Source organism: Podarcis gaigeae, assembly GCF_964106915.1.
Source record: "Podarcis gaigeae genome assembly, chromosome: 17".
Taxonomy (NCBI): domain Eukaryota; kingdom Metazoa; phylum Chordata; class Lepidosauria; order Squamata; family Lacertidae; genus Podarcis; species Podarcis gaigeae.
This window is the reverse complement of record NC_139694.1, coordinates 21,630,946-21,649,855: the sequence shown is the minus strand read 5'-3', so window position 1 is coordinate 21,649,855 and position 18,910 is coordinate 21,630,946. Positions and strand designations below refer to the sequence as shown.

General features: G+C 44.1%; 1 protein-coding gene across 5 annotated transcripts in view; it reads left to right on the top strand.

Moving 5' to 3' along the window:
* KDM4C (lysine demethylase 4C) overlaps positions 1–18,910 on the top strand; it is a 182,725-nt gene that overhangs the window by 146,398 nt on the left and 17,417 nt on the right. For 3 of the 5 annotated variants that reach the window (XM_083718554.1, XM_083718553.1, XM_083718552.1), the window contains 2 exons: positions 5,375–5,560; positions 11,628–11,798. In XM_083718554.1, the coding sequence (XP_083574680.1) occupies positions 5,375–5,560; positions 11,628–11,798 (357 nt within the window). Of the gene's footprint in view, positions 1–5,374; positions 5,561–6,682; positions 6,850–11,627; positions 13,721–14,665; positions 14,813–18,910 lie in introns of those variants that run through there. The other 2 variants (XR_014559325.1, XM_083718555.1) reach the window with 2 other exon arrangements.

Sequence of the window (18,910 nt, the reverse complement as noted above, 5' to 3'; positions counted from 1 at the left end):
CCCAGACCTGTTTTTCCAGAGTTGCCGACCACGCCCGGCTTCTTGCTTTGGATCCCGCTTCGCCCTTGGTGGACAGTCTCCAGACCCTCGACCCAGGACCGGACTTTGACCACGCCTCATGGTAACCTCCCCCCGGGACCAGCACAGTAACACAAACAACCTGTCTCCGTCACTTCCCACTTTGTGGAGTCAAAACATACACTGTCATGTGATAGACAAAAATCCTATGACTGTAATCATGGAGCAGAAATTCTGACACTGTCAACCTGTTCCTGTGAGTTCAGAATACATTTATGCTACCATCCAACGGGCAGTGAAAGCCTCATCGTGGCCATGCTTAGTGCGGTATGAGTAGCCTGCAACCCAGGGAGGCCGGCTGGAGATGCCTTTTGGTCTGAGTAGACAGTGGCATGTGATGTATGCACATTTCACCGCTTCATAACCAAGTTTGGCTTTTGGCTTTTGTTTTGCTACAGCCACGTAACAGGAGAGTTGATTCCAGTATTTTGAACAGTTTGTCACATAGTATTTTTGTTATGTTGAAATACTCTGGTGGGAGGAAGTGGCTACCTACACACCTAACCTGGTTACTAGGAAGCAGTTATACTGGACGAGAGCATGAGCCACTTCCTTGTGGGTGCTGAATTGAGCAAACCAATGGATAAACGGATATGCAAAGGAACACGACCAACATGCCATGACTTTAGTCATGTAACAACCACGGCAGAAAGTGTTTCTCTACTCATGGGCCTTTCTGCAGGCCAGGTGCAACTTATATATATATATATTTAATAATATTTATTAAAAGTTTCCAATTACAACCAAATAAGAAACAAAACATCCAAATTTAAAATCTTGTTTTCCATAACATCTTTCCAGGACTTCCCCTCCCCTCCCCCTCTTGTATTCCAATTCTTACTTATAAATTCAGCAATTTCTTATCCCAAATTTTGAACTTATTGTCATTGACCCAATTTAAAAATATTTTCCCATCTCCTAAAATCGACCTGTTCCCTTCCACGCGTTCCCCCCTTTAACATACATTACAGATTAAAATATCATGAAATAAAATGTAGTTTAACACCCTTTGGATTCCAAATTTCCCTCCCCCTTTTCCCGGTTGCGTTCCCAAAATTTATCAACATCTGATGTCTTCCTGGAGCTCCCACAATTTATTTAAGCCATAGTCCTTTACCAGTCATCTTTAATTTCGAATGTCCAATCTTGGAAGGAGTCTGTCTCAAAAAGGCCCATTTTTTCCATCCAGATTTTTATACATTAGGAGTAAAAACTCCAATTTTATTTCTTTAAACCTTTCAGGTCTGGATGTCCCAAATGTTCCTTCTTTCAACTTTATCCATTTCTTGTTATTCTTGTTGTTCTTATTGATCTCTCTCCTTTTCTTTTTTATTTTTTCCCTGTTTTCCTGCACAAATGTTCTAATTCCAAAAGCTTCAAATTCAGCTGCAGAGGCTCTGTTATTCAGGAACGAAACATAATGCCAAGTCCCTTCCATTTTTCAATAGATAAGTCTTATAGATCCTATTAAAAAAGAAACTAGCAAATTATTTAATAAAGAAGTGAGGACTTATTCCAACAGACTTTGGGAACTGACTGCTTTTAATGAAAAGGCTGGTGCTGTGCTCTTTTTATTGTAATTTTGTGTAGCTTTTTACTGGATCTTAAAAGTTTTTAATTCTACAGTGGTACCTCGAGTTACATACGCTTCAGGTTACATATGCTTCAGGTTACAGACTCCGCTAACCGAGAAATAGTGCTTCGGGTTAAGAACTTTGCTTCAGGATAAGAACAGAAATCGTGCTCCGGTGGCGGGAGGCCCCATTAGCTAAAGTGGTGCTTCAGGTTAAGAACAGTTTCAGGTTAAGTACAGACCTCCGGAACGAATTAAGTACTTAACCCGAGGTACCACTGTATTGATGTTTAACAGTTTTTTTAATGATTTAAAAAATGTTTTTAGCTTTTCTTATTTAATTTGTAAGCTGCCTTGAGCCCCTCTCAGGGAAAAAGGCAGTGGTATTTTTTCTAGAAAAAGAAGTGCTGTAACTCATCATGAACGCATCCCTTGTTCTCTTATAATGACTAAGGCACCCACCTAAGAGGTGCCGTAACTGAGTTCTGGAGAATTTCAGCTAAAAAAAGCCCTGGATAAATATATGATGATTGTGATTAAGGCAGGGATGGGGAACCTGCAACCCTCCATATGTAGTTAGACTGCAACTCTCTTCATTCCTGACCATTGCCTATGTTTGCTGGGGCTGATGAGAATTGGAGTCCTACAACACCTGGTGGGCTACAGGTTCTCTATTCCTGGGCTAAGGGGACAGTGGAGCCTGCCTTTAATTGGTGGTAATTTATTTTAAGGAATTCTGGTGAGTGATTGTTTGCTGTGAATAAATAATCTAGAAAACATTAAATAATATAACACATTGGATGCTGTATTTTAATTCTCTGACATGAAGAAATTCACTTACCTTTTAAAGTAACAGCAGGCTACAGAGATACTGCAGCTTTCAAAGGCGTATGAAGTCAGCAAGAATACATTGTAGTAAAAAACATTTTGCCTTTTGTGTCAAACAGGAAATGTAAAGTTTATAGAATCAATTGTAAATCCATATCAATTTGACATGCTAACTGCATTTCCCCTAAGAATGGTTTAAATAGGTTTAATTTAAGTATATAATTACAGAATGCTATTACATTTCATTTTTTTCTGTGGCAGTATGGCAAAACAAATGCAATTTCTGCATTTACAGTTTTGCAAAATCCCTCAACCTCCCTCATTCCTTAATGTTAGAAAATATAATTTAGTAAATTGGTAGATTTGTTTGTTGCTTGGTCTATTTTTACTTTTCTACTGAGGAGCCCCAAAATGAGGATAATAAGTTGAAACACAATTGATTTGAAACTTAATTAAGACAAGACAGAGTTACTTCCAGTAGATGGTTCAGTTGACAATGATGAAAGTGGTGGTATCTAGTTTGTTCTGGTTGGGATTGCAGTCCTTAAGAAATAGGTTTGCAGCTTGCAGGTGTTATTAGACCTGGCACTACATGGATACTGAAGTGGAGTCCGTGGTTCAGAGCAGTGTGATTGGTGCACAAGTCTGCAGTCTCTTCTCCAAAAACAATCTGTCCAGAGTGATCCATTCCCTGATAACATCTGGCATGACCTGTCCAAGACATTTTGGCATCAGAGAACCCCAAAACTGGACACACCTCCTTCCCACCAGGGAGGACAGGGCGAGTGAAGATTGAATTTAGGAACAAGGCAGGGGAGAAAGAGTAACATAGGGATCTGCTGCCCCCAGGGACCCTGCTGCCTGAGACAGTTGCCTCACATGGCTGACCCTGACATCTGGGTTAGATTATAGTGGCATGTTATATGTGGGGTTGCTTCTGAAATAGCAAGCGGTTCAGAATGTGATGGCCAGGCTGCTAACTGGAATCTGCCATCCGAAATAAATTTTGCCAATGAGTAAAGGCCATAACTGACTCCCAGTTTGTTTCCAAACACAATTTGAATTTCTTGATTTACCCTGTTAGCAGACCACTTGGAGCTGTTGGAAAATGCCCTGGGGTACCCCTTCAGCCCCCGAACTCCGAGCATCCTCTGATATGTGCAGTTCTGGAAAAGGCATTTCCCTTCTTCTCCAGTGCGCTTCAGTGACATGTATCAAATGATATATCCACACTAATCTTCTAGCATAACAGCAAGAAGCAGGAGACATCGTAGAGTTAATCTACGTATTTATTTACACACTGTGTACAGACAAAGGAAGCATAGTGTCTTCTCTCTCCAGCTCTGAGAGAAGAACAGGTCACAAGTAAAAGCAAAAGTACAGTACAATAAGTACATACAGCGGAAGAGATAAGGCTGTCTTCCGTTCCCACACTCTTCCCAGACAGGCATGTGGTTTACACCAATCTCATCTGCATCATCGGAGGCGTGAAATACTAACAGGGGCTTTACAGTATAGATTATCTTGAGAAGTTGGATCCTGCTAACAGGGGGTCCATGTTGTGCTCAGCCCCTGAAACTCTTCTCCAACTGGATTGTGGGTGGGGCTTGCCCTGCTCCAAGCCCGTGGTGCCACTGGCCTTTAGCCAATCGGTATTGTGGCAAAGGTTGGGGGTATCTATTTGGCAGCGCGACGTAGGGACCTCCTTTTGCTTCATGCTGCTGAACACCCGCTCACCCACCCATTAATTAGGTCGTATTTGGCCTTGCTTTGGACTTCGGTTGGTCGCCTGTTTTGGAACAGGGACCGGGTAGGAATTTTTCCCAATGTGGCCACTTAGTTTTTGCCTACCTCTTAGCAAACGTCACAACTTTGTAAAGTTTGGTGGCTAGGCGTTGGTTTAGGGGAATGTGGGGAGGGGAGGTGTGGCCATCACCTGTCCCTCCAATGAATAGGAAGGGGGTTAAAGGAATCTGGGGGGTCTGGATCTCATCCGAAGCCCGGAGAGGGGCTAGGGCCATGCCAGGACCCCCGGGACCCCAGGGGTGAGCACCTGTCAATATACACTGACGGAGCTCCCCCTGCTGGTTGTTTACCCTTACAGGCTTCCTGCAGGGTGGGGCAGGAGCCAGATATAGTTTTGATACCAGTGCCTAAGTCAAGACCAGTCACATTTGTGTATTCAATAAAGTTGTGGCCCAAATTTGCCCATTAACATTTAAACTAAATTCTGTCTCCACTGTGTCTTTATTTCCATGAGGGATGGGTTTTGGGACTCGGAGCACAACTGCCTTCTACCATATAATACCTTCTACCCATTTGTTTTGAGATATCAGCTCCATGTTTTTTGTCCTCAAAGTTTAGGACAGAATACGGACCCAAAACATATCCACCTTGTATCTACCTTGCTGTCTTCTAAGAGCCAGAATAACAGTGCAATCCTATTTATGTTTACTTACGTTTAGTGGGGGGAGATAAAACACACTGCCCTCATAAGATGGTTTACATACAGTTTTTTTTTAATATAAAAAATGGTATCAATAGCAATATTCACAATGTAAGCACTAATTTGAAAATGTTAATTAAAAAACCAGGCCCCACTGCTATATTAGTGTCTCTTCTCTGTTTCTGATGAGTTCAATCTACATAGATAAAATTGCCACTGAACATAAGCATTTAACTGTGTACTAATTCACACAGCTGATTCAATATACACGACGTCTTAGAGCACATCCAAGCTTAACTTTCTTTGGAAAGGCATCTGAAAATGCGTGTGAGAGATGTGTGCAGTCTTAAGAACGCAGATGTGTGAATTTAGGCATAGCTGATTAAACAGAAGTACCTGCTTGGCAGCTAAAATGAAGTTAATTGGAAATTCTCCTTTTGTGCCTACAGAAATGTATCTTCTGCCGACAAAGAATTAAGAAAATATCTGGCGCCTGCATCCAGTGTTCCTACGGACGTTGCCCAGCTTCTTTCCATGTTACATGTGCTCATGCCGCAGGAGTGCTGATGGAACCAGATGACTGGCCTTATGTTGTCTATATCACATGTTTCAGGCACAAAATCAGTCAAAATGTGGTAAGGATTTGCATAATTTAATTCCCGTATTATTTGTTTCCATTTTATTCCATGTTGTTGTCTCTGAACCAGGTTAAAAAGCTTGCTAGTTCCTGGCTGTCACAGAACAATGAGAAAATGCCAAGACTGTATGAACTGGGTTTGAAAGGCAATGAATGATAGTTGTGTGCAGTGGTAAATTAATTTCATAGAAAGAGAGTTACTGTTTTAAATACTAAGCCCAGACAAGTCAGGGCTTTTTGCTCGGTTCTAAGCAAATGCATGTAGTTTGAGAAACTCTCTTCATTGTTTCATTATCTCATTATCCGGAGCTGAGCTCTGGCATTCAAAGCAAGTCCTGAGTCTGACAAATCCACACTATATCACTTTAAACTGATGGATGCAGTCTTGCTCTGAGGTAGGATAAAATTAAGCTGGAGGATTCTACCATTCCTCCTTGTCTGGACACTACATACAGTGCAGAACACATTCATAGCTTGTGGTCTGCTAAACCCCCTAGATCCCTTTTTACATGTACTGCCATCAAGTCAAGTCTCTCCCATACTGTAGTCTCATCTGATTCTTCCTGCCTAAATGTAGAACTTCACATTTATCTCTGGTTGAAATTCATGTTGTTGGCACCCCATTCTCCATCCTGTCAAAATTATTTTTGAATCTGGTTTCTGTGTTTGCAGGTATTAGCTACCCCACCCAGTTTGCTGTCATCTGCAGATTTGATGAACACCCCCCCCCCACTTTCTGCCAAGTCATTTATAAAGAAGTTAAACAAGACTGGGCACAGACCAGAACTCTGCAGCCCCCCCCCCCATTGATCATTTCATACCAGGCATGTCCAACTGGTCGATTGCGATCTACTTGTCAACCGTGGGGCGTCCCTGGTCGATTGCATGATCCTGATGGAGCCCCCCCAAAAAAGCTCAGCAACTCTGAACAATCCTCCCCCCCCAAAACTCAAAAACGTTTTGTCAATCCAGTGGGTAGATAACTGCCTTTTTAATAGTGGGAGTAGATCGCAGTCTCTTGGGAGTTGGACATGCCTGATATATACAAATCACAGACTTCCTGATGACACCTTCTGTGTAGCCAGTCATTCACTTGTGCTGTACTTCTGTCTCTTCTGAGGCCATGACCTTCAACAAGGAAGGAGTGGTGAAAACACCACCTGTGTCCCAGTGTCCTTCACCTTTCTACTCAGAGTCTCATAGCGATTTGCAGTAGGTTTAGTGCCATGCCTGCCATTGTTACTTGTTCCCACATGTTTCAGCAGCAAGGGATAAAAATCAGTGGGTTTGATGAGACTTTATCATGTCAAAAGGGAACTATTTCTAAGCCAGTTTTTCTAAGGACTGTGAAGTTGACCTTCTTTCCAAGGGCTGAAGTGCCATAACATGTGTTATTTATCATAGGTCTTCCAGGACCTATATAATCACTATAAAAATAACAGAAAAGGTTAGTTTTCTGTCCTCATACATAGGAGGCAAGATAAAACTTTATAATACTTATTCATAGTATTTCATTTCCACACAGAAGGCCAAGATTACCTTTCTTCTTCATTGTGATTTGCTGTGGCTCATATTTTTATATGACTACCTTAGTTCATTCATCGCTCATGTTACACAAAAGATATCGCACTGTCCAAACCGCAGCCTGCACAGTAATCCAGAAAATGCCACAGATGTTTATCTAATCTAATTCAGTTCTTTGCATAACAGCTGTCCCTCTGATCAAAAATTGCATTCTTTGCATCTATAAATTCTTAGGCTTCTGTGGTAGAAAATCTTTTTTTAGAACATGTTTATCAATAACACTTTCTGTGAGATACATTTTTCCAGGAATGGGAAATCGAAAACTCTTAACGCACTCGCCACGTTGGGGTAAATTACTGTTTTTTGAACTTTTAATGGCATTTTTTAAAAAAACAAAAAAACCCAAACACTCCACCAGCAAAGGACTGCACACAGCAACTGTCGCCACCAGAGGTAGGGCAGTACAGACTTTCCAGGTGAAATGTAGGGCAAACATAGGTCCAGGAAAAATGGGAGCAGATCCACAAATCCTTAAATGACTCACCAAGAGTCAAGTGTGCAGGCAGATATATAGAAGGGACAGTTACTAATCTGGTGCCTTTCAGCTGTTCTGGACTACAGCTTCCAGCCAGCACAGTAGGAAGGCACCAGGTTTGCAAAAGCTGCAGTGAGGCTGAAGGCAGCTCAGCATCAGGAGTGGCTCATACCAAAACAATCAAATTATATTCACGATGAATTGGAGTAAGTGAACATTTCACCCATGAGAAGTTCTAGATTTAGGTTATTAAAAACACACACACATTTTTATTAGGTTTTATACAAATACAAGAACCATTAAAGACTTACCCAGCAGTACATCTGACGGTGTTTGTTTTATCCGTGGACTCTAGACATAAACTTACACATTCAACATTGAAACATATTAGATTCAGGTTTGAGGAGTCCCTTGGCAAAGCATCCTTTGGGGGTCCCTCTCCTTCACCTTTGGGCCTTGTCAGGCTTACCTGGTGGTGGTAGTGTTCCAAACAGCAGTGGGCAGCTGGGTCTAGCTTTAGTTTTAATTCCATACCACGTCACAGAGCAATGCTATGCTAGGGACATTGTGGAAATGTAATGGTGGCTAGAACCAGTTGACTGGGGCTACTGAGAATGCCAAGATGGGGTGGGGCAGGGCAGAGTATCTACATATGTGTTGAGGCCCTAGCAGCTGCCCAAGGATGCCCTGGCTACAAGTGCTACTGACCACTGCTTAATTCTGCACCACTTCTGCTCTTATTTCCTGATAATATAGTTCATTATAACTTACCCCTTTCAATGCACAGGGCTGAGAAGTGAAAGGGGAACTCGGGATCTGTGGACATCAGGGGCCCTGGACTCTTCTTGGACTGCTTGCTCCATTTTTCAACCATACAGCAAGAGCCATTCTGGTTCCAAACCTGGTTAGGTGTGACCCCTGGTTAACCACTGCAGATACAATGCCTAGCTACCACGGTTTCATGCTGGCAGGAAGAGAATGGGGTCTTTGCATTTAAGTAGTACAGGGCAAGGTGTAGGTAATATGAATTTCTTCAAGGACACATCTGTATATACAACCATGATTCCACAATCAGCAATGGAATATTGATAAAGGCCCATCTTTTAAAAATCAAATCCACTATGGATTGCAGTGTTAAAGCAATGAGACATGGTTTAATCCAAAACATTTACTGAGGTGTTTCAAAGTATTTTGATATATTCATCTTGTAGGTACTCGCGATTTAGTTCTCCGAATGTATTGAATAGTTTGCTGCTCTCAAAGGTTACAATCATTATGTAATAAAGGGCAGGTAATCAGTCTGCATATGTCACATTTCCCCCCCAGCTAAGTAGATTTCTAATTTTGAATCATCTTCCTCTCTAAATCAGTTATACATTTGAACATTTCCTGTTTTCTCTACATTTTATTATCTGGCTATAGCCATAGGCTTTATTAATGTTGGCATATACAGTGGTACCTCAGGTTAAGTACTTAATTCATTCCGGAGGTCCGTACTTAACCTGAAACTGTTCTTAACCTGAAGCACCACTTTAGCTAATGGCGCCTCCTGCTGCTGCTGTGCCGCCGGAACACGATTTCTGTTCTTATCCTGAAACAAAGTTCTTAACCTGAAGTGCTATTTCTGGGTTAGCGGAGTCTGTAACCTGAAGCGTATGTAACCTGAGGTACCACTGTACACAAAGTGAAATGTGCTACATGCAGTGTGTGGTACAGATTGGTGAGTGGGTTGATTTGTAGTTACCTGAAACACATCCCCCCTCCTTCGTCTTACCTTTCAACAGGTTATAAGTGCTGCAGTGCAAGCAGCAGAGAGAGAGGGAAGACGCTCTCTCCATTTATCTCCTTTATCAGACATTCCATGCACCGATTAGCAGCCTGCTGGGTGATGGAAACCAGTGGCTTGTGAGAATGCATGAGACAGAGATCTCCTTGGCCTGGCACACTGCTACCCTGTGCCCAGAGCAAAGGAGAATGAAGCAATCCTAAAGCGGTTGTTTCTCACCGTATATATCATAAGGCCCTACCCAAATGTAGCAACTGGTTTGAAAATGTGATGAACCCTTGGACATTTTTGTAATAGATACGAGCTTTCGTTAATCTACGCTTTATCTACTGGGAGCTGATACACTCATTTTGATTGCAAGTGGCGATTGCAGAAGCCTGTGTGGCAGTGTGACACATGCTAATGATTCCATGCTTCTGAAACTGCAGGCAAAGCAGGTGCCTGCATGCATCCTCAGACCGCTGTGAGCCATGATTTTCATCTCCAGTTCTGCAAGCAAACAAATGTATATCTGTGCATAGGATTTTAGCATCAGTAAAAAGATCTTTGGAGTTGTATGTGGCTTTCAGAGACACCTTAAGCAGAATGACTATAGCATTTTGACAGTCTGTCACTTCAATAGGATGCTGCTGCTGCTGCAACCATTTCTCTATTTAGTGTTGGTGGTAAAGGCGTCGGCAATACTGTTCTCAGGAGCTCTTTAGGGAATGCAAGAGGCATTGCTGAATGTGTGACTGGTAAGAAGGACTCGCCAAGCAAAGCCTCTTGCTTTGTCAATCCTGTATTGTCTCCTTTCAGCCATGAAGGTGGCATTGACAGCCAGATGGAATGGATGCTAGGTAGATGTGGAGGAAAGCAGTGAGGTGGTAGCTGGGATTTGGCAAGAGAAGGGAAGCAGCCAGGCCCATGCAGAGGGGTGGGGGGAAGGTGGGCACATTTGCCCCGGGCCTCGGTGGGGCTAAGCCAGGGACTAGCTGCTTTTTTTTGTTTGAGTTTATAACTTTATTCTAACAAGACTCCCGCCCCAGGCTTCAGAAGTCGCTGCAACCTCTGCACAGACCTGGAAGCAGCTGCAGATTATTAGGAAGTGGGAAGAGAGTGAAAAACGAACCAGATGGAATAGCAAAGCCACAACTCTCTCTCACCCCATGTACATTTCATATGAGAACTGCTAAATGATCGTCTGTTTACTAGCCCTCAATAAAACAATTGAAACAAGACAAATTATATTTTATCAATTTCAGTCAAAAGCTCACCTACAATGCTTCACGTTTTCTGTGTAAGTTCTTGACTCTAGAAGTGAGCGGCTTGGGCTAAGGGAGATGTTTCTAAACAGTTGCTTTCTGACAGTTGTGGTTGTGGCAAAGAAGGCCTTCATTCATCTGTTTATTTCATAAAATTTATACATTGCTTGATTGTTAAAAAACAACAACCCTCAAAGCAGTTTAGAAAAGATAAAACAGTAAAATCAATAAAAAATTGCAACCCTACTTTAAAGTACAGTGTTACCTCAGGTTAAGTACTTAATTCGTTCCAGAGGTCCGTTCTTAACCTGAAACTGTTCTTAACCTCAAGCACCACTTTAGCTAATGGGGCCTCCTGCAGCTGTCGCGCCACTGGAGCACAATTTCTGTTCTCATCCTGAAGCAAAGTTCTTAACCTGAAGCACTATTTCTGGGTTAGTGGAGTCTGTAACCTGAAGCGTATGTAACCCGAGGTACCACTGTATAAAAAACTTAAAATACTAAAAGAGATTAATATTACTTCAACCTTATAAGCACCTGGGTAGGCTTGTCTAAACAGAAATGTTTTTAGCAGGCACCAAAAAGAGTACAGTGAAGGTGCTTGATCTCAATAGGCAGGGACTTCCAAAGTTGTAAGTGCTGCCACAGTGAACAATTTCATAAATGTGGAACGGGTATTATGTGGCACCTACAGCAGTGCCAATTGAAGTGGTCATGTGGCCACATGTAGGGTAAGGTGATCTCGTAGTTCTAAGCTGGTCTCAGTTTTTTAAGGGATTTATATATCAATAGTAACACCTCAAACTTGGTCTGATAGCAAATCCGCAATCAGTTCAGATCTCTGAGCACAAGTCTTTCATGAGTCCTGGTCATCAGACACAAAGAATCCTTAGATGTACAGGACCCAGTGGATTGAAACGAGCGAGACAAATTTTGTGGCTGATATAACAATGTGTGTTTAATTCTTGCTTTCTAGAAAACCAAAGCCTTCGAGAAAACGGTCTCAGCCGGCCAAACTGTCATAGCGAAACACAGGAACACACGGTACTATAGCTGCAGAGTAAAAGAAGTTACATCTCAAGTTTTCTACGAAGTCATGTTTGATGACGGTTCCTTCAGCCGGGACACCTTCCCTGAAGACATTGTGGTAAGTATTTATTTTAAGAAACTGATTTTTATTTTTATTTTTGAAAGTTAAATAAGGAAAATTGAACAATTTCTTCTGACCTTTCAACAGGGATAATTAACTTAATATTCTGCTCGTGTTTGTTATTTCTTGCTGCAGAGAATTATTACTTTCTCAGGGGCTTCCCAACCTTGTTTGTTCTAATTAGTATCCACCATTTCGTCAAATGAATCAAAACTAATCTTCAAAAGTCTTTTAATTAAATAAGAAGTATGTTTTTAATAAAAGATATTAGAGTGGGAATTCCACATATTGTAATGTGTCTCTGAGAGATAATATTACAAAATTCCTTGATGAATTGAGAAAAAGCCCATGTTCAAATATGTAATAGGCAGAACGGTTCTCATGAATCTAGTATGATGACTTGTTTACATCTTGGATGTGTCTGTAATATTCCATTGCCTAATGATACTAAATCAGAAGGGAAATGGCATTGTTTTCAACATTTCACAACATGCATTTCAGTGCATGTTTAAACCAACATTTTATTATAGCAATTAATCAGCGCTTCATGTTCTTATATGGTGCAGTAAATTCAGGGTGATTCTGCCTTGCCTGGCATGTAACACAACTTGCATGCACTCTGGTATTGTGGTTGGTCCCTTTGCACTTTTCTCATCCTGGGAGTGCTGCATCTTGGGCTGATGTCTGGCCTCCTGTCAAAATTCTTCAGGCTCCATTACATCAGTCAGATGTTGCTAGGATATGGCAGCAATACATTTATTCCTCAGGCTGGCCCTTTCCTTTTCTATCCCTTGTGCTTCGGAAAAGAAAAGAAAAGTTGCAAAGCTGGCTTAGCATCTGGTTTTAGATGTTTAAAAATACTGACAGGGTTTCTGAGCACAATTCAAAGTGTTGGTCCTGAACTTTAAAGCCCTAAACAGCCTCGGCCCAGTATACCTGAAGGGGCGTCTCCACCCCCATTGTTCAGCCCGAACACTGAAGTCCAGCGCTGAGGGCCTTCTGGCAGTTCCCTCACTGTGAGAAGTGAAGTTACAGGGAACCAAGCAGGAAGCCTTCTCGGTAGTGGCACCCGCCTTGTGGAATGCCTTCCCACCAGATGTCAATAAACAACTACCAGACTTTTAGAAGACATCTGAAGGCAGCTCTGTTTAGGGAAGCTTTTAATATTTGATGGATTACTGTATTTTAATCTTTTGTTGGAAGCCTCCCAGAGTGGCTGGGGAAACCCAGCCAGATGGGCGGGGTATAAATAAAAAAACCAAACTAATAATAATAATAATAATAATAATAATAATAATAATAATAATAATTAAAGTGTGGACTTCAAACTCCTAAGGTATAACAGTCCTGAGAGCCAACTGTTGAACTCTTTAGCCAGTGCAGAGTATGTGATTTTGGGCCGTTGTTTTTGTGATATGCATGATTGATGAGTCATCATCTTGAATCTTGTACATTATCTGACAGTTGGGGTCTTTTGGATGGATTTGTATATAAACAATGCTTTTTTCAAATATCTGCTGTGATTTCAGGCCCACATTTTGGTTTGCTTGTGAAGTCTTCATGAGGTATTAGAAGACTAGCCAGTAAAGATGTCTTCCTCTCTTGCAGACCAGTCCTGTTTTGCTAATCTCCATGTCCATGTGTCATTTTATCCTGGGAATCTCTCCTACTGCATTTAAATAGATATCTTCTAGAGAAACAGGAACTTCTGTCAGATGTTTGTACACATCCTTGTGTAAGAGGCCTATGAGCTCCTACAATGAATAAGGATTGCACAGGTTTTATATGGTCAACTTGGGATTTGAGTTGTGAGTCTAGTGCCTCCCTAATAAATGAAAAAGGCTGCAGAATTGTGCTCACATGGTGGGATTGATGGCAAAGAACTTCACATGTGGCGTTCAGTTTGTAGATAACAAAGCGTGTTCTCCTTCATGGAGAGCACGTGTTGCGGTGGGGGCTGCCAGGACACTCCAAAGTTGGTGGGCGGGCTAATTGATTGTTGGCCACTGATGCGATTGGGGCTTCCCTTGTTGTTGGGAAGAAGTTAATGTTGCCATTTATTGATTGACAGCCAGAAATAGTAAAACTCCTTGCACAAGGCTAGGGCTTCCTCTTTTCGCCCGTGCAGCGGATTGCCCGTCCCTCCCTCCCTAGAATAGGGTTGTTCGCTTTGACCTTGCTATGCCTGTCATGGGGTCGTCTGCTTTGGAGCGGGGGCCTGGTAGGAATTTGTCCATCTGGCTGATTGGCTGGGGCCATTTGGTTTTTTGCCTACTGCGTAGCAAATCGTCACAACTTGTAAGGTTGCGGTTAGGCATTGGTTTATGGTTTGGTTGGTTGAGAGGCATGGATTGGCTGTGCCTGCCCCTCTAATGCTGCTGCTGCAAGGGATTCCGTTAAAGGAATTGGGGGCTAACTATTGCTTGTCCACTCTGTCAAGGGGGCTCGGGCCATAGCAATGAGCTCCTGGTTGCATGTGGGGTGAGGGCAGGTTCCCTGCTCCGCGTAACCCCCAAGTGTATTCCCCCATTCTGACTTTCGCATCGTGCGGAATGTCAGTCTGTCCCCCATGGTGGGGGCAAATAGTCGCAACCAATGCCTGGTTGCATTTGGGGTGAGGGCAGGTTCCCTGCTCCGCGTAACCCCCAAGTGTATTCCCCCATTCTGACTTTCGCATCGTGCGGAATGTCAGTCTGTCCCCCATGGTGGGGGCAGATAGTCGCAACCAATGCCTAAGCAACCACTCACAAATTTGTATTTTAATAAAGTTGTGGCCAAAATTATGCCAAAAATCTTAAACAAAAATTTCTGTGTGATGTGTGAGTTATTGGGGTGGACCTGGGGACCTCGACACGCAACTGTAGGAAAAATGAGTGCTATTGACATTGAAGAACTATAAAGAGAATTAACTATTGGAGGCAGGAAGATTGATGAGACACAAGAAAGAATGAAAGTGTTAGTTTGGCTCCAGTGTCCTAATTTGGCAGACTGATAGTACTGTGGGATTTAAAAAAAAGCATTGGTCATGTATTTCCCTTTGCTAATTGCAAATATAAAGCATAGAACATGGATAGCTGGAGCTGGATAGCTCAGTTGGTTAGAGCACGGTGCTGATAATCCCAAAGTTGCAGGTTCAATCCCCATAAGGGACAGCTGAATATTCCTGCATTGCAGGGGGTTGGGCTAGATCAGGGGTCGGCAACCTGCGGCTCCGGAGCCGCATGCGGCTCTTTAACGCCTTTGCCGCGGCTCCGGGGTGGAGGCGAGGGGAGGAGGCGCATTTTCCTTTGTTCCCGTGCAGTCGCTGTCATCTGTGAGGCGGCGGCGGAGAGCAGAAGGCAGCGCCACTCTCCTCGCGAGTTGGGCGCAGGGCAGCGGCAGCAGGAAGGCTCCCCAAGGGCCGAGCGGCACGCGCCCGCCTTCCCCGTGAGCCATTGTTTTTAGTGCGCCTCCTTTCACTCATTGTTGCCCCGCGCGGTGAAGCGACCCCGGGTTGGGAGCCGCCAGGATCTCTGGAGCGAGTCCTCTTTCGGGGGTTGTGGGGGCTCCCAGCAGCAGCAGCTCCCGGCGGGAGCTCCTGCAGGGTGCGCAAGGCTTGCAGACACTCGCCCGAAGCACGGGGAGCCCTCCGGAGGGCTCCCTGTGCTTTGGGCAACAGGCTGCCGCCCCAAGCCTCGCGCGCCCGACGGGAGCTCCTGCCGGGCGCGCAAGGCTTGCAGACACTCGCCCGAAGCACGGGGAGCCCTCCGGAGGGCTCCCTGTGCTTCGGGCGGCAGGCTGCCGCCCCAAGCCTCGCGCGCCCGACGGGAGCTCCTGCCGGGCGCGCAAGGCTTGCAGACACTCGCCCGAAGCACGGGGAGCCCTCCGGAGGGCTCCCTGTGCTTCGGGCGGCAGGCTGCCGCCCCAAGCCTCGCGCGCCCGACGGGAGCTCCTGCTGGGCGCGCAAGGCTTGCAGACACTCGCCCGAAGCACGGGGAGCCCTCCGGAGGGCTCCCTGTGCTTCGGGCAACAGGCTGCCGCCCCAAGCCTTGCGCGCCCGACGGGAGCTCCTGCCGGGCGCGCAAGGCTTGCAGACACTCGCCTGAAGCACGGGGAGCCCTCCAGAGGGCTCCCTGTGCTTCGGGCAACAGGCTGCCGCCCCAAGCCTCGCGCGCCTGGCGGGAGCTCCCGCCAGGCGCGCAAGGCTTGCGGACACTCGCTGGGGCTGCAGGCTGCTGCCCGCAAGCCTTGTGAGCCTGTGGGAACTCCCGCCGGGCTTGCAAGGCTTGCGGATAGCTTCCTGAAGCCTGGAGAGCGAGAGGGGTCGGTGCGCACCGATGCCTCTCGCTCTCCAGGCTTCAGCGAAAGCCTGCATTCGCACCATAGGACGCACACAGATTTCCCCTTCATTTTTGGAGGGGAAAAGTGCGTCCTATGGAGCGAAAAATACGGTATATAGCATGTCTTTGTTGCTGGCTGATTTGCTGCTATTGCTTTGCAATTTGCAGCTACTGTTTTGAAGGGGAGTGAAGAACACACACTCAAAAAAAGGTAACTTGTTAATATAACGTTTATTTCTATGAGGAGGAGTAATTCTGAGGGGTCAAACAAAAAATAATTAAAAAGTGTCAAAAAAGTTATTTTTATAATGACGAGGATAACATTGGGCTAAGAAACAATGTATGCAGTGTTATATTTGTTTTAAATGTCGCAATGGTTTTGCGGCTCCCAGTTGTTGTTTTTTCTTCGGAAACGGGTCCAAGTGGCTCTTTTTGTCTTAAAGGTTGCAGACCCCTGGGCTAGATGATCCTCAGGTTCCCTTCCAGCTCTATGATACTATGATTCTGTGCTGTGGGCAGGGACAATCACAACACATTTTGTTCCCTGTGCTGTCAGTGGATAGAGCACAATGAAATTGGCCAAGGTGTTATGATCTTCAGGCTAGGTCAGTATGCTGCAAGCCTGCTATCACAAATGTCCGTCTTCTCTCACCTGTAGGTATGCATGCTGATCTCTGCTGTTGTCTTACAGTTGGTTTCAGGAAGCAAAGCTGCCCTTCAAACATTATTAGCAGAGATTATACTGTTTTCCTTGCTAAGTCCTTACTTATAAAAAGGTCTAATGCCTTTTTTGGAAGTATAACGCTCAAAGTGGGGCAGTTTCAAAGCAGTGTGTGATGGATTTAGCTGTTCACCTCTCACTGGTGATAAAGGAAGCCGTGCAGCTAAATTCCTGCTACAGCCCTTTGAAAAGCTACTTCTTTGTTTGGAATATTATAAAAAGCATCATTAATGATTGAGGATTCCTTGATTTAAGGAACATCAAGATATATGAGGCTGTGTTCCTTAGTGGAAGCCACCATTTTCTTTCCACCTGCATAAAAGCTTGAGCTGTGGGAGAGAGGAAAACTGCTTACCACCCAAGTGGGGTGGTTTGATTTGGTGCTAAGAGGAAATGTAATCAGGCCTGGATATGCCTCAGTGCTTCTCAGATAGTAGAGGAACAACATATAATTGTTTGAAGCAAATGCCAAAGAACTTTCAGATTCCGTAGAGAAATCTTTGTGTGTTTTCATTAGATAATATACCTGTAGCATCAGTAACAGGAAGGATTCCTCCCCCCAAAAAACCCTGCCTTCCTAATCCGTGCAATGTGCATATCAGGTGTTAGTGCCACTGGGAGGACTTATTCATCAAATTTTGTGCGACGGCAATGTTGCTGCCTATTGAAGAAGCTATTTCTCTAATCTGTTTCCCTGTTCAGCTAGCTCACAAAGATAGCAAAAGCTTTCTGCTTTACGTGTTCAAGCCACTGCACAATTTCCGTTCAGTTCACAATTGCATTTATGGGAGACAAGCCACCATTTCGTGTCTGTACAGCCTTTGGTAAGATTGCTTGCAAGGAGAAAGAAGGGGTTTGGGGGAAATTGCAGCCTCCCCCCCCCCAAATTTTCAGTTCCTTGGTTCATACAGGTCAGGGAAGACACTGTCTTTATTTCTACTACATGTTTTGAAATTTACAGCAATGTTTACCAAATCCAACAGTCCAACTTTGTTAAGCATACCTATTCAAATCAATGAGAATGATTCATGAATGCGTCTCCAGCTTACCCTAAGTTATTTTTAACTTGAGGAAGTATGAAGAGCATTTTGGTGGTTTTCCAGTCATCCCTGCAGAGGAAGAAATTTGACCAAAAAAAAAAAAAAAAATCAGATGTGGATGGTGTGTGTGAATTCCTCTAGTTCTCAGCCACTATATCTAAGACCAGAATAGTTTGCCCTTGTAGATTAGATCCTGAATTCTGTACATACAGTTCTGAACATTACTCCCTAATATTTTTGGAAGAGAAACATGTAGCAATAACTTTATCCTGTAGTTGTCCTCACATGTATGTCACTTCCCAGTGGCTTGGACACTGACACGCAGAGAGAGGGGTCAGCTGTGCCAATAGCACCAGCCCAGACACAACCTGAGTTGAGCAGCCTGGAGCCATCTGAATATGGGACCCCCAACCTAGACTCCCAGAGATTGCATCTCCTGAGCCAGATCCCTCCCCCACCCCTTGGAACCAATACCCCCTATTCCAAGAGCCAGAAATAATGAAATATCAAGGAGTGTTGAACTTGAGGGCTGCTACTTTAAGAATCTCCATTGTCCATCAAAAGGAAAGGACCTAGGAGAGGTAGGCCCAGTAGCTATATAGGGGCTCAGTTTGAACCCAATGCCTGTTGGAACATGTAGTCTCTTCCCTAGGACATGTCTCTGACAGCTTTGGCTTTTTAGTCCTAACTCATAATCTCTGAGTAAATACTGCCCCTGCTTGCCAGTCATCTGCTCTGGTTGCCTGCTTCAGAATGCTGCCTGACCCACTTCCTCCAGAAACTCTGTGGTTTTTTCCATGCCAGGACTGAAAACAGGTCCTGGCAGCATTCTGTAGGGAGCATCAATGGATCATGAATTCTGGAGATAGGAGCCACCCCGAGGTTCACAAAAAAATAGCCCCCATGGGAGGCTGCTTTGTGTATTTAGCATATAAGCACTAAATAAATATTCAGGAAGCTAATAATAGTTTCCAAGCTAATAATAGTTGGGTTGCCATATTACAAAAAGTGAAATATTCCAGATACGTC